Raw genomic sequence first — 26,320 nt, forward strand, 5'->3', positions numbered from 1 at the left:
CCAAGAGAAGCAGGACCCAATCCTACATTCTCTGTCTCATGCTTCTGCTTGTGTTCCTTGATCAACAGTTCTCAATGGACTGCATCCATTTCCTTGGGAAAGGGGGGGGGGGGGAACCAGCACTTATTGAGTACCTACTATGAGTTCGGCATCAACTGAGCCACTTCACCCATGCTATCTCACTCAAAGTTGCTTGACAAAAAGTAGCAAGACCGTGGCATTCTTCCATTGTGACAGATGAAAGAACGAAGGCCCCAAATGCTGAATAATTTGGCTGCTGAATTCCTCCACCACTGCTTACAATTAGCAGAGCAGAAGACCAAATCCAAAACTGTCCATTTTCAACCTTCCCACCTGCCATCTGTAGGCCTGGCTCAGATCACCACCAAGAAAGCAATTGTACTTCAGCAAAGTATTCAAGATAAGAGGAACACTGGCAAATGAAAACCAGCATTCCCAGGCAAACTGCTACTAAGGCTGCAGCTCAGAAAGAGCAGACCCGTGCTTTAGAATGCAAAGGAAGCAAACTGCTACTAAGGCTGCAGCTCAGAAAGAGCAGACCCGTGCTTTAGAATGCAAAGGAATCACCCAGGCACTGAACGCGCGCGCGTGCGCACACACACACACACACACACACACACACACACACACACACACACACGTGAATCCACTGGGACTCCAGGCTCACAGGTTTCAATTGCTGAAGAGTGGGGTGGCAGGTAAGATGTACCTGCTGGAATTCCAGGCAGAGACCACCAACTCCTCTCAGGGGTCTGGTTCCTGGTCTTGCTGTGATCGAAATCTGTTATCTCAGGGATCCAATTTTCTCATCTGAGAAAGCAGAAACCCTAGGGCCATCCTAATAGTACAGTGGATTAAGCCACCACATTTGATGCTGCTTCAAGTCCCAGCTGCTGCAATGCCAGTTCAACTTCCTGGTAATGTGCCTGGGAAAACAACAGACAATGGCAAGTGCTTGGATCTCTACCAACCACATGGAAGACCTGGATGGAGTTCCTAACACCTGGCCCTAAGAAACTGGCCATTTGGGGAGGGAATCACCAGAAGAAAGTGCTCTCTCTCTCTTCCTCCCTCTCTTCCTCCCTCCTTCCTTCACCCTCCTCCCCCTTGAAAACACAGAGAGGTTGAAAAAAGTGTGCATCTTTTGGAATTCTCCCTCATAATAGCTAAACCTATCTCTAAGGCAGAGGTGAATAGAGAATTTGGGTGTAATAGCCTCTTGCTGCACATCTTCAGAACCAATAATACATCAGGTCCTGTGCTAAGACTTACCATTGTCTTGTATAAATGGACAGAGAACAATCTGATGCCCCCTTTTTCAGTGCTGCTAAAAGTGAAAAAGCTGAGGATGGGAAAGGCCAGGGCAAAAGCACACAGCCCAATTCCAGCCAGTCGATCAACTTCGAACCCTATGCTGTCCATTTTCCCCAAACTCAGAGCTTCAAGGTAGCCCTAGGCAAGGAATGGGATCCATGTATATATGTCCTGCAAAAAAAGATTCCCAAAGACACGGTTTCCTCTTGATTAGAACAGTTTACTGGGTTGAAGCAGTATCTTTTGTGGTGGTTTAAACACACACACACACACACACACACACACACACACACACACACACACACACACACACACACACACACACACACACACACACACACACACACACACACACACACACACACACACACACACACACACACCCAGGTGTTCCCAAAGCAGAGCGCTGGCGGATCAACAGAAACGACCACTAGAGGGCGACATGCATGGGACGTCCTAGGTAACGAAAGATGTATAGGGCAATATCACCATGTTTGCTGTTTCCTTGCCCATTTGATTCCTCTATGGAGTCAGCCCTGGACAATGCAGGTGGCAGCAGGAAACTTATGTCTTCAGTAATCTTGATTTTTTTTTCCTTCACAGCAATTCTTTGATTATCCAATTTCCTTTGATAACACAGTACTCCTCCACCACTGTCTATATCCCCAAAGTGGGACCCCAGCAGCATTTGTGCCTCTGGATATTAGGAAATTAACTGGTTTACTTTCAGTGAAACCAGATCAGACATCCAAAGTGCTGGGGAAATGATGGGTTGAACATAACTGGACAGTATTATTGCCACGGGACATGGCAGAGCCCCTAATTTGCTCACCTGATAATAGTAATAGCAGCAGCATCGGTATTAGTGGCAATAACAATAACAATGCAAGTAATAACCGTCACACATTTGTTACTTTCCAAATGCCAGGTACACATGTTTCAGATGTGATTTCACCCTATCTTGGCAACAACCCAAGAGGCGGGTGGCATGATTGTACCCATTGTGTAGGACCCGAAAATTGAAGTTCAGAAGGTTTGAGTGACTTGTTACGGAAGGTAGTGACAGCCCCAGCAAATGATGGAGCCAGGCTTACAGCCAAGCGTGTCTGGTCAAAGCCCATCCCACCTCACTTCCCACTTGAAGAAGGTAGCACAGGCAGTAGAGTTAGGGAAGGCCTAACCATAGATAGAATTCCAAAGAAATTTTTGCACCAAAATATCTTTCTAATTCGAGTATTTATGAAATCTATCTTTTCCTGCTATCTTTGTTTACTTATAAGACAGAGATACACATGTAGTGGTTCTAAATGTGGTCCCACAAAGTGCCAAGGGCATCACCTTGGAATCAGTTCAACTCCCCAGGTCTCAGTGGGACCCATGACTTGGGGATGGGGTCCATCCACCAAGTGATGTTGATGCATGTTCATCTGGCTCAAGTGTGAAAAATCACAGGCTTTCTGGTTTCTACTCCACCCTCAAGTCCATTAGTTCACTGCTTGTTCACTTCCTACTCTCTTCCCACCCTCGCACAGCTTATCATATACCAGTTCAGTATTCCCACTTCCAATATTTCCTCCCCAATCCAGACTCCACTTAGAGGTGGGAACAGCCTTTAGCAAGCACAAGAAGGGTCCGAATAGCTCAGTGGCTAACTCCTCCTCTTGCATGCGCCGGGATCCCGTATAGGCGCTGGTTTATGTCCCAGGTGCTCCATTTCCTGTCCTACTCCCTGCTCGCCTGAGAAGCAGAGGAGGACGGCCCAAAGCTTTAGGATCCTGCACCCACATGGGAGCCCCAGAAGCTCCTGGCTCCTGGCTCTCAGCTCAGCTGCAGCCATTGCAGCCACTTGAGAAATGAACCAGTGGATGGAAGATCTTTCTCTTTCTCATTCTCTCTAAAAATCTGAGTTCCAATAAAAATAAAATAAACCTGAAAAAGGAAAACAAAAGTACAAAAAAATGACCTTGCAGCCCCTGTGCACTGACTTGCACTGTTAAAGGTTATGCTGGAGTTCTGCCTCACATCCTGTCTACCACCAACTTCTACAACAGGAAAGGAGTGAAGAAAGAAAACCACATGGTTTCTGCTCTGAGAGGAGCTTATCTCACCCCACACCAGCATGATGGGGCTCAGGCATTAGATACAAACATTGGTTCAACATTGGTTCAAACAGCTTTTTTTTTTTTAAAGATTTATTTATTTTTATTGGAAAGTCAGATTTTACACAGAGAGATAGACCTACATTTGCTGGTTCACTCCCCAAGTGGCCTCAATACCCAGAGCTGAGCCAATCGAAAGCCAGGAGCTTCCGCCAGTTCTCATATGGGTGCAGGGTCCTAAGGCTTTGGGCTGTCCTTGACTGCTTTCCCAGGACAGAGGCAGGGAGCTGGATGGGAAATGAAGCAGCTGGGATATGAACTGGCTCCCATATGGGATCCCAGTGCATGCAGGGCAAGAACTTTAGTCACTAGGCTACCACACTGGGCCTTCAAATCACATCTCAGCAATACAATCTCATCTCTCAACGGACAGGATGCTGCCTTCACAGCTGGGTCATCAGAAAAGCAACTGATACAACAGCTCTACAGGACAAGCGTTCTGGCACACAGTGGAGTACAGATGCATTCCTCAAGTGTCACCCAGTGAGTTCATTCCTTAGGCCTGGCTGCCCACCACACCGCCTAGGGAAAGCTGAAAGTAGTGCTGTCTTCCTCAGAAAGCTAATCACCTCGAGCCCTCAGACAATGATTGGGTCACATTTCTCTATCTTCAGGGGTTGTGCTCCCCCGCTCCCACTCTTCAACCCCTATCAATCAGGTGTCTTGCCATTTTGCCTTTGTAGCTTTCTGAGAACAAAACTGTTTCTTGGATGTCTTACCTGGGATGGTTTCTCAGGCTGATACGTAACTTCCAGAGGTTTTAACCGTGAGAAGCAAGCGGAGCACATGGTCCAACAAGAGCGTCAAGAACAGACACAGCACGTTCAGGTCCGCTCCACACACGACACGCACAACGGGAACTTGGACGGACTGGCAGTTGCCCCCACAGTGGACACGCGTGTGCACTGGGTCATGCACAGCCATCAGGACTTTCTGTTCCTTTTGGCACTTCATATTAAATTCAACAACACCTGGACAGAAGAGCTAGGAAAAGCCATACGATACCTTTCGGTGACTTAAGTGTCGCCACTGTCCAGTCACCCTCAGAACTTCCTAAAAAAATAACAATGGAGAGATGCTGATCTGTTTGCAGAGTCTCATGTCATAGCCAGGAGCTGCTGGCTGCCCCACTGCAGTCTCTGGGTGGTACTTGTCGGGAAGGTTTTGGGGAGGACAGGTCTCATCCACTGCTAGGCACCTGTTTCTGTAAGGCCCTAAGGCAATTTCCGGTTAACACCATAGGAAGATCAAAAGAACGCCCCCCAAAAAGGCTCAGATACTTCCCATTATGTAAGGTTAGAGAGAGAATTCTTAAGCAGTTAATCAAGCTCTACAATTCCCACCTGCCAAGAAAGGCAGCTTTGACTGCCCTGAGGCAACACTGGCTAATGACCACAGTCTGGTGAATTCTGAGTTCCCTTCTGGAGCAGGCAGCGGGCACAGAATTCCGGGTTCAAGTTTGGGACAAGTTCTGCTGGCATCATGGTACATGCTGGGTTGGGCAAGGCCCATTTCTCCTGAAGGCCTAGCACCTGGCCTCTACTTAGCAAATATTGTTGAATGAATAAATGAGTTGTGTTCTCTTCACAGAGAAGTTCCCCAAACACTTAATGTGTGACTGAGCAGGGCAGCTGTGAGCCTGGCCTTTTTGGTGTGAATCAGATTGTCCAAACTGATTCCATTTCCGATGTCCTGGGGAGCCCAGGGCACACGGGATTATGAGCAGAATCCCACCATGTTTATCATAACTGGGTGGGCCTCCCAGATGTGCCAGAGACACTCAAATAGCCACATTCCACCTGCGGATCTGAACTCCACACCCTCATCTCTCACAACAGAGGGGAGGCCATAGTGAAGGAGAACAATGGCATTAAAATGGCTTAGGGTGTCTCCTCCTTCAGAGCTGGGGGTGTCTAGAAACGGCAATGCTCCCCAAAAGCTTCCTATAGGAGTGGACACCACACTGGTTTGCCACTGGGATACTGGCTCCAAGCATGCCTTGATACTGTCAAATTAACCTGGGCTTTGCCATCTGCCTTGAAAGCAGGAGTCAATCCTCTGTGATCTTGGCCTCAGAACCTGAGAAAGGGCTTAGCTTAATGAGGCAGCAGTACCAAGTTTTCTTTCATAAATTCCATCAACAAGGGATCTCAGACTAGCCAACAGAAGTTAAGGCTCCACTATGCATTTGGTGGCCCAAGTCAACATCATTTGAGTATTTCTGGGCTGCAAAAATACACACCCAATAGAGGGAGATTTAACCTAAGGTATTAAAAGGAGGGGAGTACGAGGGAACTGTTTGGTGCAATGGCATTACTTGTCTTTATTTGGATGTGATTCCCCATGTCTATGAACTTGTCCAGCAATTTCTCAACTGTAAAATCACAACCTGTGTCTTCCACCATGCGTAAGTCGTGTTGTAACTACAGCATACATCACACACTAGAGGTCTTCAAGAAGTTGTGGAAAATGCCCATCATGAAAACACACATCATGCCAGAGGGTTTTTGATGTTTTTACACCAGTTCCTCTCTTAATTCTACTGCCCACGGACTTCTTGAAGGATCCCCATGAGTTAGCTCACAATTATACTGAGCGTCCTGGGAGACTTCTACTTTACAACAAAGAAAAGAGTTAATATTTTCAGCAGGCTCCTCTGGAGAAGGCAAGGGTGTATCTCTTCCACCTGTATCTTGCCAGGTTACATCCTTTAGACCTCAGGAATCACTCTACGGTGCCAGGACATGGAAAGAACAGGAATCAGAGAGGAAATCCTGGAGGTCAGCCTTGCCTTGTACCGGAAGTGTGCGCAAGTTACAACTTCACCCTGCCTCAGTTTCCCCACCTGCACAGCTAATGGCTCCCTCAGTGGTGTGCTTCTTGGGGTTCAGTGATAGGATATCAATTTCCACTCTAATTATTTTTTTTTTAAATTAAACTAGTAGAGATCAGTGCGCAGCCAAGAACCTGAGATCTCCAAAAGGGTTTACATGTAGGATTCCCACAGAAAGAGCAAGCGGGAAATTCCTGCCGCATCCCAGTGCACCTGTTGCTGTGATTTTTAACAAGTGTGATTGGAAAATGTTACGTGATGCTAGCAAAAAAAGTCAATCATCTGTCACACAGCAACAGAAAAGATGTTTTCTTAAAATTTAGAATTTAAATCACAACTAAAAACATTGCATCAACAATGCTAGACTATCCTGTCTCTGATACTGGGGCCAAGATCTCACTGGGGCAGCTGAAGAGGCAGGGTCAGGAACCTTAGGGAGATGAGAAGTCCACCTCCCAGCTACTCAGAGGGAAACCTAGACAGAGTGGTTGGAGATAAGTGCCAATGCATGAGTAGCCTGGTTTTCCACATCTAACAGGAATTGCACAAGAGGGTGGCCTTTTCCCATGTCTGCAAGCAGGAGTCACCCCTTTTGTACCATGAGGCGACCCCTAGGGACACAGCACACCAACCTCTGGCTTGCAAGCTTTGACCTGTCACACAGCAACTGTCCATCTGGCGAAGACTTAGGCCAGGGAACTTGTTCAAATTACATCTAGCTCATTTTATCACAAGACATGCTGCTTGAATTCAGCCTTGGTGGAAAATGTTTCCAAAATGCTTAAACTCTTATTTCAGGCTCAGAACAGAGGGTCAAGTGAAGGAAGCAGAATCTGGCGTCTCTGGCCTTGTGACAGGTCGTAGTTACTGTGTGTCTGGGCATTGACCTTCACGGTCCAGGCTACAGACGGGGCAATGATGAGGCTGGGAGTAATCCTCCGCTGCTAGTCCTTAGGATGGCTCTGAAGAGCCATTTGTTGTTCACCTGCCTGCTAGTTTGATCAGATCCCCTACACTGATGAATGTCTTTCTCATTCAATTGGATGGAGAACACGGATCTACTTCTCTCCTCCTTTAAGAGGGAACTTGAGGATCTGCATATCAACCAAGGAACCAAGCAGGTCTTGGAGACTAGAGGAAAAGAGCATGACAGCAAAGCACTCGGTCTGGAGGGCTGACTGTGTTAAACTAAGACATTCACTTGCACTCTGTCACTAAACCTTTCAAGTCATCAGCTGTGTGTCATTATTTTACCCACTTTGCAGATGGTGAAGCTGAGACATGAAGAGGGTAAGGATTTCTGTACTTACTGGATACCTGTCTGAGGGAGAAATTATAGCTCTGTTCTAACCAGTTATGTCATGTGCCATTCTACCATGCTGACCATGTGGAGCTCCGAGCTTGCTGTGGTACCTCTCACATGGCATTGCCTACTGGTTTCACGAGTCAGTGTTCAGCATACTTACCAAGTACCTGCTTAGAGCTAGCTCTTGAGCTAGTGTCAGATGGAACTGACTTGCTACATGTGAGGCCTTACAGCCCAGGGACACCGGACTGAACCCCCGGAAAATGAACAAACAAACGAATGAATGAATGAATGAATGAACTGAACAAATAATGATTCAGCTCCATCTCCCACTGGGCACTGAGTCTAGCACTTCCCATGTGATGATTTTTTACCAATAGCTGGAACAGATAGCACCATAGGCTATATGACCAGACGGTCCAGGCCCATTTCCTGAGAGGTAGACAGAAAAGAGGAGACCATAGTGTCCAGTTCCTCATTTCTCACATGAAGAAGCTGAAATTGGAGTTTTTGCGACTACCTCAAAGCTGCACGGCCGTGACTGGACTGGTGAGAGCCAGGGCCGAGTTCGGCCTCCAGTGACCCACCTGATGTTCAGGATAGTATGAGCTCAGAGAGAAACTTCTTTTCCAGGGTGATTTTTGAACTTCACATTTAACCCTAAAGGACACCTAACCCTCCCCTCCTTCAGTTAATTTTAGAAAATGAGTCTGGTTATCAGAGGTTGCAGAGCTCTCAACAGCAAACCATTTTTTAAACAACTTCTCTCCTGGGTGGTAATGATTTCACTAATGAAATGCATTTCATCATTCACACCATGATCACATTATGCCTTAATAAAGAACCCTTGAAAGAACATTTATTATGGGATTTGCATTTCATTTGTGCAGACAAATGCTGGACTCCCGAGTGACCCATTGGGTTAAGTGGTCTACCAAGAGAGTGCCCTCTCCTGGAGACGCCCAAGACCATCTGACTTGTGGATAAAGTCAAGAAGGATGAGACGAAGAGGGACACATCATCCACACACAGGATGGACGGGTGAGATGCTTTAGACAGAAAGACACTGCTTTGCAACAAAACCACCATGAAAAGGCCATCCATCCATTCAACAGACATTGTAGGGACTCCTTATTTGCAGAAGAATAGGTTCCTCAGAGAGGAACTACCGCTGTCATTTCAAATGCTCTGCAGACATTCCAGATGTGAAGAGGCCCACATCAAACCCAGAGAGAAACAGCCATCATTTATGCCAAAAGCTACAGGGTGTTGGGACAGAGAGGTGTGGTCAGTCCAGAAAGGACGAGCCAGCAGGGCTGATGTTTTATGCCTAAAGAAGGACCATATTACAACAACAGCATCTGTTGTTTAGCCTCTTAGGGCCAGCCTCAGAAATGGAGCCCTTTCTGAGTGTGTAGTCCCCGGCGGCTGTCTCAGCAAAGATGCCCTGACTGCTGCTCTTCTGGGCGGCAGCCCTTAGCCCTTCCTGGAAAGTCCGAGTACACGTGAACATACTTAGGATGTGCAAGTTATACAAACACTCAGTATGGAATGGAAGGAAACCATGATCAACCCAGGGTCATGCAGTACGGTGACGCTTGAGCTAGACAAAGAAATTCAACATGAAACATGGGCTTTCAGGCCTCAGATGCAGAGAAGCAGCTATGCCAGCTGATATATCCTGCACTCTTGGGTAAGTAAGCCTGGCTTGATCTCTCTCTCTCCAATTCCATCTGGAATTCCCAGGAGCTGGGGAAACATGAATTACCAAAGACTGACTTTTTGGCACAAATCACCTAGCATGTGCCTGGCGTCTGTGTGAGTAGCCACTGTGGGTGTTTTATGCATCTAATGTAGACTGTGGTTACCACCAGCACCTTAGACAAGTGACTGCACCTGTACTTTGGAATCCATGGTCAATTTATAGTTGAACTAGGATATTTCATGCTGGAATCAAATCACCAAGCTCCCATCTCATCTCTAAGGAGGGATTTGGAAGGGGATGGGGAGGAAAGAGGATACGAGGGTGATTATAAAAGAAAATCTTTGGGGTCCCCTGCCTGCCCAGTGTTTCCTAGAAGCCTAAGGTGTCAGGTGCACAGTTCAAGAACGGTAGGATCTCCCCTAGTAAGATGGAAGCTCCCGCACAGGGATTTGTTTCATTCCTCCGGGGCTTCTGGGAGTCAATTCTGAGAGGACAATTTTGAAACATATTTCAGGGAGCTTTCTCCCGCAGGTCTGAGGGAATAAGACGGTGGGGCTGTGGAAAAGAGAAAGGACTAGTGTACTCGGGATAAAAAATTCTCCATTACACTATAATACGAGTCATTTCATTTCAGCCTCACACTTTTATACCCATTTTATAGATTGGAAGACTGAGGCCCAAGGAAGGGTTAAGTGTTACCAAGTTGATAGTACAAGAAAATTTCCGGAGTCCTGGTTGCTTGGAAGTTTTCCAGGAACTGATAGTATTTAAGAATAAATGTCTGATATATAGCTAAACAGCAGAAGAACTTCTTCCAACAAAATAAAATCTGATCCAAAGTGAATTGTTTCCCAGAGCAGAAGTAGAGCTGACTTTTCCTAGTTTCCCCAGTAATAAACTCAGAAGAAAAGGTTACATGGAAAAATCAGCTAGACAGTTCTCCCCTGAGCTGGGGGATAACACGGGACTCACGGGACCAGTTAGAAGATAGCAGAAGGGAGCAGTTCTTTGGGGGTCAAGGCACAGGGCTGCAGAGAGCCAGCAAGAAACTTGGCAGAGGAGGCTGAGAGCCAGCCGCGTGATGGGATTTGATGTTCCTTGGTACTAGGCTGCTAGTGGTTGGCATCCATGGCACTGAGTTCTGGCTTCAGCCAGGAGACATGCACAGAGGTGTTTAAAAAAGAGTGAGTCTGAACCTCAGCCTCAGCTCGTGCAGCAGAAATGTCTGAAGCATTGCTAGGCCTTCCTGCTCTCTGTGTGGCTCTGTGCAAGTGCACCCTCACATGAGAGCACTGACTCAGGGGAACAGAGGATGCCACCACCATCACTCAGGACTTTCCAGGGTAAACTGCTGAGGAGTCTCAGAGGCCACAGGGCCAGGCCACACTTCCTCATGTGTGAGTAGGGGGAATGCGGTAGGAGCAGTGGCTCTGTAGTGATGAAAATGCAGGTTCATCCTCTGTTCTGTCCCCTACGCTGACTGCTTCAAGGCAATCTTCACTTGCTGAGTCTCAGGTTCTGGGTCTGACAATGGGGACAACACTTTGGCTCAGGAAAGGGCTAAGGCAAATGCCATGCCATGCACTTGGTAAGAATTCAGTTTACAGTAGCTCTGGGCAGCCTGTGGAGGAGTGTGCCCTGTCTGACAATGGCTAGGATGCACCGGGCAGGAGAAAGACAGCTCATGAGAGGACCATGCATTCCTGAGACACACACCTGGCGGGTTTGTGTGGTTCCCCTGGATAAAGGGGCCGTGGTATCAGGGCGACCACAAGAGCACCCACATCCTCCTCCCCAGGAAGCAGCTCTTACTCACATACTCTCCTTGCCCAATCATGCTGCCCTACAAAAATTTGATCTGAGCCAGAAAAGGCAGCTGAGGGGCTAAGATACCCAGGAGAGGAGGGGAGGGAGAGGAACCGAAGGGAAGGAGTGGGAAGCAGAGGGAAGAGCAATGGAGGGGATGGGAGATAGGAAAATCAGTGGAGAGAAACAGATCTCAAGTGAAGACCGAGGTCCATCCTGGAGGCCCTTACCGACTGCCTTTAAGGAGGCGTACTTGTTGAGCTCTTTGCCCGGTGGCTGCTGCTCATAGGGGTTTGAGATCTGTCCCAGGCTGGGATACGAATGCGGGTGGCCCATCTGCTGCAGCAGAGGAGAGGTGGGCACGGCGTTGTTCATCTGGGTAGTGTCTGGAAGACAGAGAGAACAAGGGAGTCAAGGACAGGGCACAGCACTTCTATCCCTACCCCTACCTCCCCACATCCCTGGAGACTAGAACTCTCTTGCTTCTGGGGACTCAGGTTGCACCACAGAAGAGCCTGTACAGACACATGGGGAACCAGGGAGAGCCCCCCGAGGTCAGACAGGTGCTTTTTCAACATCACTCCAAACAGCAAACCCTGAGCTTAGGGCAGCTCCACCTCCCCCAACCGAACGTGCCAAGGTCCAATCTCAGCAGGCATGCTTTGTTATCAAAATGTGTGCATAAAATAGATGCTCAGCCTCAGTAAGAGTCAAAGGAGTTCAACATTAAGGAGAATTCATCCCTTGACCAGGACACTGCCGGCTATTAAGATGAGCAACACCGGAATTGGGGGGCGCTGGTACACAAAGAGTTACTCTCTCATCAGGAAGGAATCTGGCCCCGTGTGTGAGCATGTAAAGAACCTGTGTGTGTTGAACAAATAATGCCACCTGCGGGGGCTGATCCTGCAGAAATACAAGCTTCAGAATATTTTCTGCACTGTGGTTTGTGAAATGAAACGTGCATCTAGAAACAATATGAGCTCTTACAGATATGGGAACACCTCAATAAACTATTGCTTATTTATTTATTTATTCTTTATTCATTCTATACCTAAGACAGATTATTGGGCAGCTATTAGAACTCGGTAACATCAAGTTGGATGGTCTTTTACAATGTCTATTCACTGGAGGAAGCAAGCCTTCAGCAACACGAATAATTGATTTTGAAGAAGAGATAACCTATAGCCACTTTCATTACATATGGCATGCCTACACTGAAAAATATTCATATGCAGGCACACATACTGCATATTGGCTACTTAGGGGATTGGCACTTTCCTTACGGAAAGTGGTGCAAGGATTCTCTGAGGTTGAAAAGAACAGCAAGTGTGTTAAGTTCGTGGAAGCTAGAAGGCTCCAGGGAGAGTGTTCCAGGCAGGGGGAAACTGTGAGCAAAGGTCTTGAAGCTGAAGGGAGGCCAGCACAGTCAGGTACTGAAGGAAAGCCCCTAGCCTGCAGCCACATGTGAGCACAGATCTCACTGTGAGCCAAGGGCAAGCAGGTGGGGCTGCAGAGGCTGGCCGATCCCGGGGAAGCTTGGGAAGGGCTCCCATCTGAGATGTGAGCCAGGGGATGAGCGTGGGAGAGGGAGTCCACACGAAAAAATAGCTCCATCTCAGGTGGGAAGCTGAGTTCCCACCAGCTTGGCTACATATGCAGGTACAGAATAGTAGATGTCACGGGAATTGCTGTGGGCTGACAGGGTCCCCACCTGGGTGTGATGATCTTTCTGGACCTCCCACTCAGTACTGAGGTCACCCAGCCTGGCTGACAGTGAGGCATGAAGACCAAGGCCTGGTCCAGACGGGGCCAGTGAGCTTAAGGAGTGATGGATACTCTAGGACAACAGGGACAGGCAAACGCCTATAGAAAGCCAGACTTTTACTAAGTCCCCTCTGCCACTGTAGCATGAGCGCAGATCCAGGAATTATGCAAAAAAGAAAAGAAAAAAAAATTTTAATTGGCTATGTTCCAATAAAGTTTTTTCCCCACCAAACAAAAACAGGAGGTACGAATTTTCTCCCAAGGGCCACCGTTCAACAAACTCCACTCTAGACTGAGATCTTGATCTTTTTCTTGGCCCCTCTATCCTTCTTGTTTATTTTTTGCTCTCACGACCTTACAAGTGTGTGTTGTATCCTAATGCATCCTAACACCATCTCATGTTTTTCTTCTCTCAGGCATATGCTTGGTTTCACAAACCAACAAGTATACATGAAGAGGCAGGGATATTACAGCTGAGGCACAAAGACAATGAAGGGATATCTGTCACTGCACACACAGGGACCGTCATCACAGGAGCCCTCATATTTGAAGGGAATGTCAGCAAGCACAAACCACCTCAATCAGCAGCACGTGGCCAGCATCTGCTGGGGCAGGCATGCCCCCTGCCATGACAGTGTTTCAGGTGAGATTCAGCTGGAGAAGTTAAAGACTGACACCATGGCAGCAGAATAGTGATAAGCTTGGGTTTCCATTCTAGCCTGGACCCCAATATTCCCAGACAAGCTGTTTCTCAAAGCCAGCCTTTAGGCGATCCAATCTGCTACCCCTGGCCATGGATATGTGTTTGGGGGTTTCTGTCCCTGGCAACGGAAAGTTCTGAGTGAAGCAACTTCTGGCTTCTTCCTACAGAGTTGCAAGTGACCAGAAGTGAGGCTACCCTGTAGAAGCCAAGACTTAAGGAATGCACCACAGTGAGACAGAAGTGGACTGCCCGCAGAGTTTCTACAGAGCTGCAGCAGGAAGTGCCCAGCTTCTCAAGGTGGGAAAGACAGGGAAAAGGGGTGAGGTTGGTTTGTGAATGCAAAGATTGTTCAACAAAAGGAGTTCTGGTGTTCTCTGTGGTGACTGTGGTTAATAAGAATGTGTTATGACACTAAGGATTAAGCTAACGCCTGTGATACTGGCATCACATATAGGGGCTGTTTCAGGTTCTAGCTGGTCTATTTCTCATCCGGCTTCCCTGCTACTGAACCTTGAAAAGCAGCAGCAGAAGGAGCTAGTGTTTGGGTTCTTGCCACACAGGTGGGAGACTAGATACAGCCCTGGGTTCCTATCTGGCCAACCCCAATTGCAGTCACTTAGCCAGATGAAAGACCTCTCTCTCTCTCTCTCTCTCTCTCTCCTTCTCTGTAATTCTGCCTTTCAAACAAACAAGTCTTTTTTTTTTTCAAAAACACAATAATCCGTTGTGCATTTCAAGAAATACAGAAGAAAGGATTTCAAATGTCCTCACCTTGAAGAAATGAACCATGTGCAAGGTTAGAGATAGGCTAATTGCCCTGATTTGCTTACTGAACAAAGTACACATGCTCAAATATTCCATTGTATACCCTGAATACATAGATTTTTTTTTGTCAGAATAAAACAAAACATTTAAACTGTTGGCAGAACAGTGTTTATGGTGCATCTGGGGACTTTCATAAGCCCAGTCACGGATGCCTCAATGGCAGGTGTTTCTTTTCTTTCTGGAAATAGATCCCAACCTTAGCTGGTCTAGGTGGAGCTCACACTTTCAAAGCCAAAGTTCCAGGGTCAATATTTTCTCTTTTCCCATCAGTCCCAGTTCAAGCCCTGTCTGGAGAGAACACTCACCATTTCATTAGAGGGTGAAAAAAAACCTGTAGAGATGTTCCTTACAGGACATTTTAGGACAGTCTTTTATAATATTGGGAGAACACTTACTATTCCATTATAAAGTATTTTCTTTTAGATTATTTCTCCCAAGTCCTGAGCTGCCTCAAGGGCAGTGAGTAGACATTTAGTCTAAATAGGCATGAAGGATAGAGCCCACCAACCAGAGCAATTCTCCTGCAAAGAGACTGCCCCCCCAGGCATGTTCCTGCTTTCATATTCAGAATCACTAGACACAGACTCCTGGCAATTTCAGATAGCCATTTTGGGCTGACTCCCAGGCACTGAGCATTCTGAAACATTACAATCCAGAGTCGGAGCAGACATTGGGAATTATTAAACAGACATTTGTGGCTGGGTTTTCTCCATGTTAGGATCATTTTACTGGACAGAAAGATGGGAGAGACAGGAAACCAAGTGGCTCTTTTTGAGTTTTCCATACATTCATCAAAGGAGAAGCTAAAGTGCAGGTAGGAGGTGGGGCAGAATTGTTCCCAAGAAGAGCACACTAGAGAAGGAAATGAATCTGCAGAGCTGGGTTTCCAGTCTTCAAATTCTGCCCTTGACAACAGGAAAGAAACATAAAGATTTGCAGGCAATGACTGTGTGCAGGCACACATGTGCATATGTATGTTTACACGCATAAACAGATATATGTACTTATGCACGTGGCATGAGGGTGCTTCAGTTCACACAAAGGATGACAATAAGCTTTGGTGCCTAACCTTTTGAAGAAAATGATCGTTTTTCATAAATCAGTTTCCACAAACTATTTGAAGAACCATCTTCTATCTGGATTTTAAACTGTTTGCACTACAATAAATATATCTTCTCATTAAGTACCTCCCATGAATCTGTTGATGTGCCAGTGTGTACACAGTTGCTTTTTGCACCATCAAGACCTCACAGGAATCGAGTAGAAGCAACCAGGTACGGTTCCTAGCAAAGTGATTGCTCTTCTAGATGTACACTTGTACCATAAATGTCTTAGTCACCCCTGCCCAACACCACAGGAAAACTTCCTCTACCTCGTTAGAATCTTGGGACTCATTACAACCCTTAGCAAACTCAAGGATGAGGTCTTCTGAGGTGCTGCCCACCCTTCAGACCCTTGGTCAGCCAATCAGCTTCTGCGCGCTCCTTCTGCAGCCAGCCAGGAGACTCTGTACCCTTGATAATCGCTTTCAAAGAAAATGAAGATAGAATCACTCTCCTTAGAAGCATCTGGCAGCCTTACAGCAAGGTAACTGCCACGTGAATCCTGCTGTTAGTCACCACCTACCTTACTGACTAAATACAGGAATGAAATGGATGCAATTCAGAGGGGGTCAGTTCAGGTGCAAACAAGGAGAGGAATGCTCCGTGTTTCTCCACCCAGAGGAGATGATGACTGCTACCAGAAACGCAAGACACAACAGGAACAAGTCCTTCCAGGCCGACCGCAGAGAGGAGGAGCACAGAAAAGCACTAGGCACTGTGATAGCAGTGCTGGGTGGAGCACCTGTCATGAGCCAGACAAGAACTGTGCGTTCTTTGCCCCTTAATCTTCGCATCAACCACACACAGTGGCAAGATAGAAATCATGTGTTTGGAAGGCAATCTTTATCAAGGGGCAGTTTAAGAGATGCGGGCACACTGTTTGGTAAAGGAGTTCAGAGTAGCACATGATCATGACACATTTCCTTGCTCTTCTTGTTACAGGATTGGCCAGTGGACACGGAATTGGCTCCTACATCCACTTTTTTTTTTGGGGGGGGGGGCACTTCCTTAGTTTCAACAACACAAAATATTTGTTTCATCTTGTGTATTTCTTATATGTGTCCAGGAATCACTTATTTTTTCCAGAAGCCCAGATCAATCATTGGAGAATGATATCACATTCAAGATCTGGGTGCCAGGTGGCTCATTATTTCACTTCTCAAATAACAGAATAAGAAAATATCTGTATATCTACAAGTACATATTCTACGTAACCATCCATGTCTATACATTCTTAAGTTTTAATTATTAATATTTGCATAGCAGAAAGATAAAGAAAAACAGAGATCTTTCATCTGCTGCTTTATTTCCAAATATCCCAAACAGCTAAGGTTCAGCCATGCTGCAGCCTGGGGTCCAGAACGCAATCTGGGCCTCTTTACACGTGTAGCAGGGACCCAACTCCCTGAGCCATCACTTGCTGCCTTTGAGTATGTGTATCAGCAGAAAGCCGGGAACATGAGTGGAGCTAGGACTTTTCAAATCCAGGAAGTCCAGTGAAGTTGTGGATTTCCTAGGGGAAACCTCAATCAGTGCTCTCAACATCCACCCCTTAACCTAAGGCTGGGCTGATTCCGACGTCTTCACCTCATCAACTGGATTACCTTGCTGGCACTCCCCCAGTAACTTGTAGACACAGCCTGACAGCTGAAGTCTCACCATGGAAATAGTGGGGCAACGGGTCTTGCCTTTAGTGCAGGATAAAATTTCCTTTCACTCATTCTTGTCTCCTAAGGAACTGGCTACCACTTGCCAGCTCAAATACGAATCATGGTTTCAGAAAGGCCAAAAAAAAAAAAAAAAGCACACAAGAACCATGTAAAATCACTTCATATCTTGACCTACTATAATTTTCTTTCACAGATAAGGCAACCAAAGCTCCAGAGAGGTTGTGTATTCTGAAAGTCATACAGCATGATAAGGTAATGTGAGAACTCCATCTCGGTTTGTCTGAACCCTGAAGCTTCTTGCGCTAAGCCAGGCTTCTGTCCAGCACAGATCAGAAGATGAGAGACTGAGCACTGAGCCACCTCTGTGGGTGAAGACTCCCTGTCTTCAGTATCTTTCTTCTGAAAAGCTTCAAGACACAGGAGAAAAGCCTTAGCAACATCAATGCCCTTTCCTTCCTTTTACCCAAGGAATAGAATGCACTGTTCTCCCCAGAGAACAAGGAGGCTGCCCAAGCTTCCTTGTGGAACTCACCTGAGCTCTTGGCATTCCCAGTTGGGTCATCCATCCATTCTTCCCCATGCATTTCAGCAGCTATGGTATTGTATGTGTCATGCAGGGGCATAAGCTCTAGGTCTTACAATACTTAGTAGAGAACCTCAAAAATTTCCCAAAGGTTTGACCACAGATGAGGGAGCTATGCTTTTGGCTGGCTCACGGGGCCCGGCTGGTTCTACCTGGGACCTTCTTTACTGCCACTACCCCAGCACAGCTGCTGCGTCATGGGTGCGGCCCCACAAGCAGCACTGTCCAGGACACCGTGAGGAATGAAGAATAGAGTTTGAATCCATCCATTTCAGGTTGAAATTCTGGCTCTTTGTTTAGCAACAGTATCCTCCCTGGTGTTTCCCAGGCTTTAGGAGCTTCTTCTCCTTTTAAATTGGGGACCTTAGCACTTTCCTCATGAAGTTACAGAACGAGATTTAAAGACTTATTGGGAGACTTCAAGAGCTGTATGGAATTAAAAGATACTACTGCTAAAAATCTGAAATCTGTGCATTTTTTAAAATAAAATGCATCTTCAATCAACTTCAAGACCATCAGCGCACCATGTTTAGGATCACCCCACAATATCACATAAAGCTTTCTTGTCTGATTATCCAGGACATCAAGCCAACACAATGGGGCGGCACAAGAAGAGGGTCAGATTTTTGGATATATTCTAGAAAATCTAATTGCACCAAAGAAGGATGAAGGAGAAGAACTGGACAGGAGGCATTTCATGAAGGGGCCAAACACACTGGCCACTCATATCCAAACAGAAACAAGCACAGACATGCAGAAATGAGAAAAGAGCACTGGAGTTTTTGTCCTTTGCCCTTTGTAACCTTTCGAAATCTTCATATCCAGCATTATTTCAAAGAGAAAACCTGAAAATTACAGTTTGAAATATCACATCTATTTTTTCTCTGGCCACAAACAAGGGGAGAAATCCAGCCAAAGTCAAAATTACTCTGGATTTGTCAAGAGAATATAGCAGACTAGGTTCCTACACCAGAAAAGAGAACATAAATACATCTTACTGAATCTTGGTGGCACAGGGACCAATAGGAATTCATAATGGATGAAAAATGTACACACCTAGATAATGGTGTATATAACATCTCAAACAGACAAACCTTGGCATATAAGGCAGTGATATTATCCAAGGGTTTATATCTTTTAGCATGTAAACATTTTTTAAAATCTTTGACCATTTAGATTGGGAATATTTTAAAACTAGAGCTGTGAAATATTTATTTGATGTTCATTTTGAGCCAGTGTTTATAATGGCTCAGGGGGACAGAAATTCATTTCCAAGTCTTGGATTTTGCTCCAAGTAAAAAGGGAGTCCAGGGCAGGTGGCAGCTACCCAACACCACAGGAGATGCGGAGGATAAGTTAGGATCTGCATCATTAGTGCTGTGAGTTCCTGAGGCCAAGATTCCCACCACAGCATGAGGGAAGACTGCACGATCTGGTTGGAAAAGGCAGGGGGCCTTTTCCCTTGCTTGCTGAGAAAGAGTGCCAGAGGCAGCAAAGAGACAGAGAGAAGTCTGGCTGTAATTTGAGGGGGCATCCTGGGTATGTTCAGAAATCCACAGCACTCCATCACCCCTGAAACCAAACATCTCTAGAGCACTTGAACTCACCCCGGATGGATTGGTGATGTCATCATAAATACAAAGCGTGGCTGGAGGTCCTTGGCGGCTACTTCAGCCAGGTTCATGAGACAGTTCGTCCGTGGCCTTCTGCCCTTCACTCAATGGCCCTGAGTACTAGAGTTGATTAGTTTCTGCTTCATCTTCCCTTCTCTCCAGCATCCTCCCTCCTCACTCCACTCACTCTACAGTCTGCCTCCAATCTCCCTCCCTTAAGTCAATATGATCAGACACACATATGCAGAGCAGCAGCAGTACACTTGGTCATTGCTGCAATGTGTTGTGGGATCAGAAACTAGACATCCATACTTGTTGAAAGACATTACATACTAACAACATATATGATACTATTATCTTCCGCAGAATTGCTCCATTATGTTTACCTAAATGAACACTAAATCGACTCAACTTAAATATCACATTCTCCAAGTGACGCACCCAAAACTTCCAACCTATCTCCAAGTGCTCTCATGATTGACAGATCCCATGGGTAGCAACGGTCCTATGAGACCACACAGATTACAGTTTCTGTAGTCATGTGGCTCAAGAGCTTGGGCCCCTGGACCCATGTGAGAGACTTGAATTGAATCCCTGGCTCCTGGTATGAGCATGGATCAGCCCCATTCATTACAACCATTTGAGGAGTGAACCAACTGATGGAAGACATCGTTCTCTTTCTCTCCCTCTCTCTATGTCACTCTTCCTTTGAAATAAATACACAGACCATTAAAAAAAAAGATTTTTGACATGGTACAATATGAAAGAACCTGAGGACATTATATTTATGAAACAGAACAGTCCCCAAAAGACAAACATGTATGACTGCACTTCCATGAGGCTAGTTGGAGTGTGCGGGAGGGGCAGTCAAGTTCATTTATATAGAAAGGAGAAAGGTGGTTGCCAGGGGTTAGCTGAGGTTGGAAGACGGAAGTTGTTTTTCAATATGCAGTTTCAGTTTGTAAAGACGAAAATGTCTGGGACACTAAACTGTGTCTCACACGCCCAAAACTGTGACTGTCTTAATACTACTGAACTGTATTGGAAATGCTAAGAGAATAAATTTTATGTTACATCTTTTTTTTAAACCACAATTAACACACATATATTCCCTTACACAAATCCTTTTTTAGACCTAAACACATTCCTAAATTTAAGCCTCACTGGGTTCATTTTGCCAGTGAAAAAACCAAGGCAAAGTGAGTCTGGAATCACTGATTCAAGGTCATACCCAGCAGAGGCAAAGCCAGCTGTATCCAAAGCCAGCGCTCCCTTCTCCATTCCAAGAGCTTAGGAGCCACAGAGCTCAGGATAGGATCAAAGGAGACACATCTTGAAAATGCCACCCTGGGGACTGGCACACAGGAGCCCTGGAAAATGCTAGAGCTTGTTCCCTCCTCCCCATCACATTTTCATTTTTTTTTTTTTTAAAAAACTGCTTCTCCATAAAAACAGCCTATTATTTCTCTCTCTCTGAGAATGCTCAAGGTGGCAATTGTTGAATAAAATAAACCCTTTGTAATTACAGGTTGAGCAAATTCACTCATTGATATCCACTTATCAAGTAATCACCACGTGCCAAATCGTTGGCTCAGCATGATTCTGGTGCCGCGGAAAGACATGGCGAAGACACACGGGGGCCTTTGAACAGCTCGGTCAATCCAAGGAAGGAAGCGCACACACAAACAACTTTCTTGCAGTGCGACTGGTAATGTGCAACCAGGGCACCAAAACCAGAGAGAACATGTGCTGCAAGAGGCAATATGCCTGAAAATGGGCCCCGTGCCTCCCAGTTACCAAGGCACAAAAATAAACTTAAAAACGCACAGACAAACCACGTGGAGTTCCTCTAAGAACAGCAAACACCCAAATCAAACACACAAGTCTGACAAAGTCCAGTCCGAGTGAGAATAGGGAACAGTTGAAATGTATACTTTCAGTAAGAATGTAAAATGTCAGAACTTCTTCAGAAAAAGAAAAAACAGCTTAACAGTTTCTTCTAAGTGGTTATAAGAGGATCTTACATCTCTACTCAAAATACTGTCTATGAATATTTAAAGTGCATTAATTGCCAATCGCTAAAGCTAGTGACCTGATAAGTACACTGTGATAGGTCTACACTGCAGGGTCACCACTCAGGAATGGGAAGGAACAGGCTACTATGCTAGGTGAGAGAAGCCAGGCCCCAAAGCCAGATACTATCTGACCTACTGAAGTGACATTCTGGAAATAACAAAACTATAGGTCCAGAAAACTGATCCGTTGCTTCCAGGTGGTTGCAGCAGGACACGGCCCTGAAGAGGTCTAAGGGGATGGAAACAATTTGCTTCTTGATTCTGGTGCAAGTTGCCAGATTCTGTGAATTTGTGGGATTTTTCACCAAAAAGAGTACGTGTTCCTGTCTAGAAGTTACAAGGTCAATTTAAAAAATCTTTAAATGTACAAAGACATCACCTTACCTAGAAACAGAGAACCATGAACAAACTCTGAATCACAAGGAATATATAACATTAGGCTACTAAGGGAATCCATAGCCTCAGATCTGGTCCATGTGTCCCAGGATGGGAAGTTCTGGAAATATGTGAACACACAGAGAGCTTTTGAGTTATGTGCTGCAGCAGAACCAGGTTGATAAAGAGATGCAACCCCCCTGGCCTCTCCGCAAGCCTTCCTATGTCTCCATTTGGCAAGACTTGAGGTCTTGGCTGGGAGGGAGAGAGTAATCTTAAGGCAGATGTAAATGTTCAGGAAGAATTATTTTCACTGTGAAGACCACCTGCCCAAGCATCTCCCCTGAGGCCTGCGCAGTCTGCAGCTCGCTCACCATGTCTGCACAGACTCTGTGACCACAGGCCTTGTCGTTCCCTCAGATATTTGAGGGAAGAGATGTGGTTTGCTTGGGTTTGAGTTCTCGTTGTGCCTTTCAGAAGCTCTACCACTTTGCACACATGCCTTAATATCTCTGATTCTCTCTTTTCTTATCTATGAGACTCATGGCATCTGCTTTGTGACAGTGTGGAAAGGATTAAGTGAGAGAAAGCAGGTAAAGCTATTTATGTCTAGCACAGAGTTACCACTAAGTAGACATTAGGGAGATGCTATTGGGCTTAAGGGATGAGTGGGTCCCTTGGAGTCTTAGATGTCAATGGAGATAGATGGAGAATTAGATTCAATTCTCAGAATTACCTTAAGTTTCAAACCTGGACTTTCTCAAATTGCAGGTGTGATAACAGAATGCAGTAACATAAAGAAACCAGTCAGTGGCTGAGAAACGGGCCAGTCTAGCTAGCACTCGTGTGGACTCCGCCCCATCCTCTTCTACTCTCAGGTCAAGGCAACTGTTGCCTAAGGCTCCCCGCCGTGAGGGTTCACAGATGCCTGGCTGGAGGTTGGCTTCACAGTTCTGGGGTGCCAGGTCCCTGGCTTGAGAGAGGCATGGTAGTGGAAAGTCATTGGCATTGGCTGGGCACAGGGAGGGCTCTCCCAGCGTCTTGGAGCTGAATGACTATGCCAAATGACAAGTGGTTAAACGTTGGGGACTGCAAATGAGGCTCATCTGTCAGTCGTGGGCGGGCACCAGCTCCATCGGCTGTGTCACCAAGTGGGAAAATGGAAGAAGTAACTTGTAAAACATGAGGCCGAGGACCAGAGGCAGGGACTTCTTTGGGGTATAGGGCTGAGGGGGTAGTCAAAACATGACCGCAAAGGATCCCCCAGTGCCTTTCAAAGGAAAACCAAAATAAGGGGAAAGATGAAAAATAGAACACAGAGAGTAAGTGCTGAGAGGGGAGTTGCCTGCCTCAAATTCTAGCTCACCCTTGTCCCATGTGCATACCTGCCTCAGCCCAGTACCTGAGCAGTGGGGGAAGCAAAGACTATGAAACTTAAGAACGCACAGACGCTGTGGTGGGTATTACGAAGAACTGACATTTTGGTTTCTTCTAGTCACATTTTAAAGTCTTTATTAATATAAAGAAAAATCAGACTGCATGAGTTTCAGAGATATAGATCCAAGAAGATAGCCATACTTCCTACCCTCCTCCTCCTTCTTTTCATTTTTCTCTATAATTTTTGCAATAACATAGTTTCTATTTATTTTATACTCACAGGCTGAATGCACCTCTAACCATAATATCCAAGAAGCAAAGAGTAGAAAGACCATGGCTCCATGATGGTGTTTCTTCAAGGGCCACAGGGCAGCCAGGCTTCTCTGGGGGGTTGGTACGAGGACTCTGGCTACCAAGCTGCCAATGCTAGGCTTCAGAGCTTCAGAACCTGGCAGGGATGTGGGCAAGCACTCACTAAACTAGGTTTGCTTCTGGTCCAGAACATGTGGGGAATTTGAGGCCAGGGGAGAGGACAAAATTTAATGAGAAAACAGTTAAAGGGCTATCTGTGTGTTCTCAGAGCTGAGACTTCTGTCCATGGTAGCAGGCTCAGATAATGGCACTGGTGTTCCATGCATTTGGTAAGATACCACTTCCCATATTGGAATGCTTGGGTGCAAGTCTTGGCTCTACTTCCAGTTCCAAATTCCTGCTAATGTGGACCCTGAGAGGCAGCAGGTGAGGGCTCACGTAGTTCAGCCATCTTCTGTTTCATTCCCTAAATGCCTGTAACAGTCAGGGTTGGCCTGGGCAAAAGTCAGGAGCCTGGAATACAGTCTGAGTCTTACAGATGGGTGGTGGCTGAAATACTTTTCCCCCTCTCCTCTCTTTCTCTCAAGTAATTTTTTAACAAGAGAAGAAACAAACTAAAGCGCTCCAACTCTCCAAACCATGAGCACATTTGAACATTTGGACTGGGCCAGATATGCTTCTTGCTGGTGAGCTAAGGTGGGAAAAGAAGACAGAGAATCAGGCTCTCCTGGTCAGCCAAAGAGGAGGATCCTCAGTCCTGAGCCCTCAAGGTCCAAGGCTGGGGAAGCATCTGTAGCAGGAGTCATGTGTCCTCCCCAGCTCTGAGTCAACATGCAGATGAACCACACAAACTCAGCCTCTTGGCTTGGCCATTGCCTCAACAGTAGCTTAACAATGGAAAGAAGAAAAGAGATGTGGGTGATCAGAGGGCTGCGGATATGCAAGGCCATTGTCTGTCTGGAGCCTCGGCCCACCCTGCCACCCACTCCTCCATGAGAAGTTGTGATATAATAATAATCCTGCAATTGTATTTCACTTGTGAAAAAATGGAGGTGAGTCAAACAGCCAACTCACACATACAATAGACACTACCAGTTATGTAAGTTGGAGGCAGCCACACGTGGGGCACTCAGAACCTGTGGCTGGGCCTCCCTGTGTCCGGGAACAACACGTGACCCTGACTCTACAGGGCAGGAGGTGGGTCTCACACCTTCACCTCATATCTGATGGATGTGAATCAACCTGCAGCTGGTCCACGCCCCGAGAGAGGGGCTACAAGGCAGTGGTTAAGATGTGGATTCCGATGAAAGCAGATTCTGAGACCCAGACAGACCTTGAGAGCTAGACAAGAGCACAGCAGAGGGTATGGCATGGGTCATGTGCTTAGAGGATCATGAATCAGCCTGGGCAGCAGAAGCCACTATAAAAAAAATGACCAAAGACCACACCTATGTCCCAATACTCAGACCCCTGGACACCACAGAAGTCTCCACCAACTTAGATGCAGTCTTGAGAGTGATAAAAGAAACAAACTACCATTCTCTCACCTGTGCTTTATTGCTTCTCCAGAACATGGTAGAATCACTGTTTTAATTTAAAAATATATATATATATATATCTGCTTATGAGGGACACAATCATGATGTATGTTTGTGGGGTAAATGTGATAATTTGATGCATTGAATCAGGACAATTCACATGTTCGTCATTTTACATAGTTATCATTTTTGAGTGGTGAGAATATTCAAAATCCTCTCTGGGCTTGCTTGGAAATACACCACGTGTTCCACACCTGGGTCACCATGCTCTGCCGTGGACAGCAGGAGGTGTTTTTAGGTGGCAGCAACTTCAAGGCTCAGCTCACCCTTCACCAGGAAGCTTTCCTGGATTCCTTCAGCTGGATCAGGGACCCTACTATGTCCCAGCAGCTCTCTAACCCTCCTGTGGCACAGAATTTACTTATCAGATTCTTCTGGGATCACCAAATGTGCCTTTACGCTTATCTTTGATACACATTTTTTGAATCTTGGCAGGAATGCAACCTGGAAGCAGTCATTCCTTGCAAGGTGATAGGGCACTGAGGGGTGAGAGGATGTTGTCCACCGAGGGGGTATTTAGAAGTTGCTCTCTCTATCCATCACTCACAACAATCAAAATGTCTCTAGACATTGCTAATGTGTCCAATGAAGGTGAGAAGCAAAATCACTCCCCTGTCCCCTGCCACTGACCTGGCTAAGAACTGCTGAGCTAGACTAACAGGAGATAAAGCAGAAACAGTGTTTCTCTTGTTCACAACACAGCGAGTATGCCACAAAGTAATCCGTGACTATGAAACGTATGTGGGATGTGTGTGTCTATACCTGAACACACACACACATGCAAGTGTGAACACATACACATTCCCACACTGTGGTTTCCAAAGCATTTTTGTATTTCTGGGAGGCAGCCAACACCGCTGTGTGCTTCTGTTGCACTGTTAAAACAATAAACCAAAAAATGTTGATGTCATTGGAATTAAACAGCCCTTTTCTTCCAGCTTGTGTGTGTGTGTGTGTGTGTGTGTGTGTGTGTGTGTGTGTATGAGACAACTGACAAACAGTTCCCTTACAAACAATATTCACTTGGAAAATAAAAGGTATTTTTCAAGAGAAACAAGAAAACCCTTCCTTTGTTTCATAAAAGAGACGTTATTGAGTCGTTAAAGCCTCGTTATATGTTGAGCTCCTAATGCGCTGGTCTTTACTTGGGAGCACACAGCAATCATGAAGGAAGA

General features: G+C 46.0%; 1 protein-coding gene across 2 annotated transcripts in view; it reads right to left on the reverse strand.

The window, feature by feature from the left end:
• SHISA9 (shisa family member 9) overlaps nt 1-26,320 on the reverse strand; it is a 235,083-nt gene that overhangs the window by 11,713 nt on the left and 197,050 nt on the right. The window contains exons 3-4 of one of the 2 annotated variants that reach the window (XM_040973307.1): nt 11,375-11,530; nt 4,500-4,547 (exon numbers count right to left, since the gene is read on the reverse strand). In XM_040973307.1, coding sequence (XP_040829241.1) covers nt 4,500-4,547; nt 11,375-11,530 — 204 coding nt within the window. The remainder of the gene's footprint in view (nt 1-4,499; nt 4,548-11,374; nt 11,531-26,320) is intronic. The other variant, XM_040973308.1, reaches the window with a different exon arrangement.

Source organism: Ochotona curzoniae, unplaced genomic scaffold, assembly GCF_017591425.1.
Source record: "Ochotona curzoniae isolate NIBS_2020 unplaced genomic scaffold, NIBS_Ocur_1.0 contig_2321, whole genome shotgun sequence".
In the NCBI taxonomy this organism is placed as follows: Eukaryota; Metazoa; Chordata; class Mammalia; order Lagomorpha; family Ochotonidae; genus Ochotona; species Ochotona curzoniae.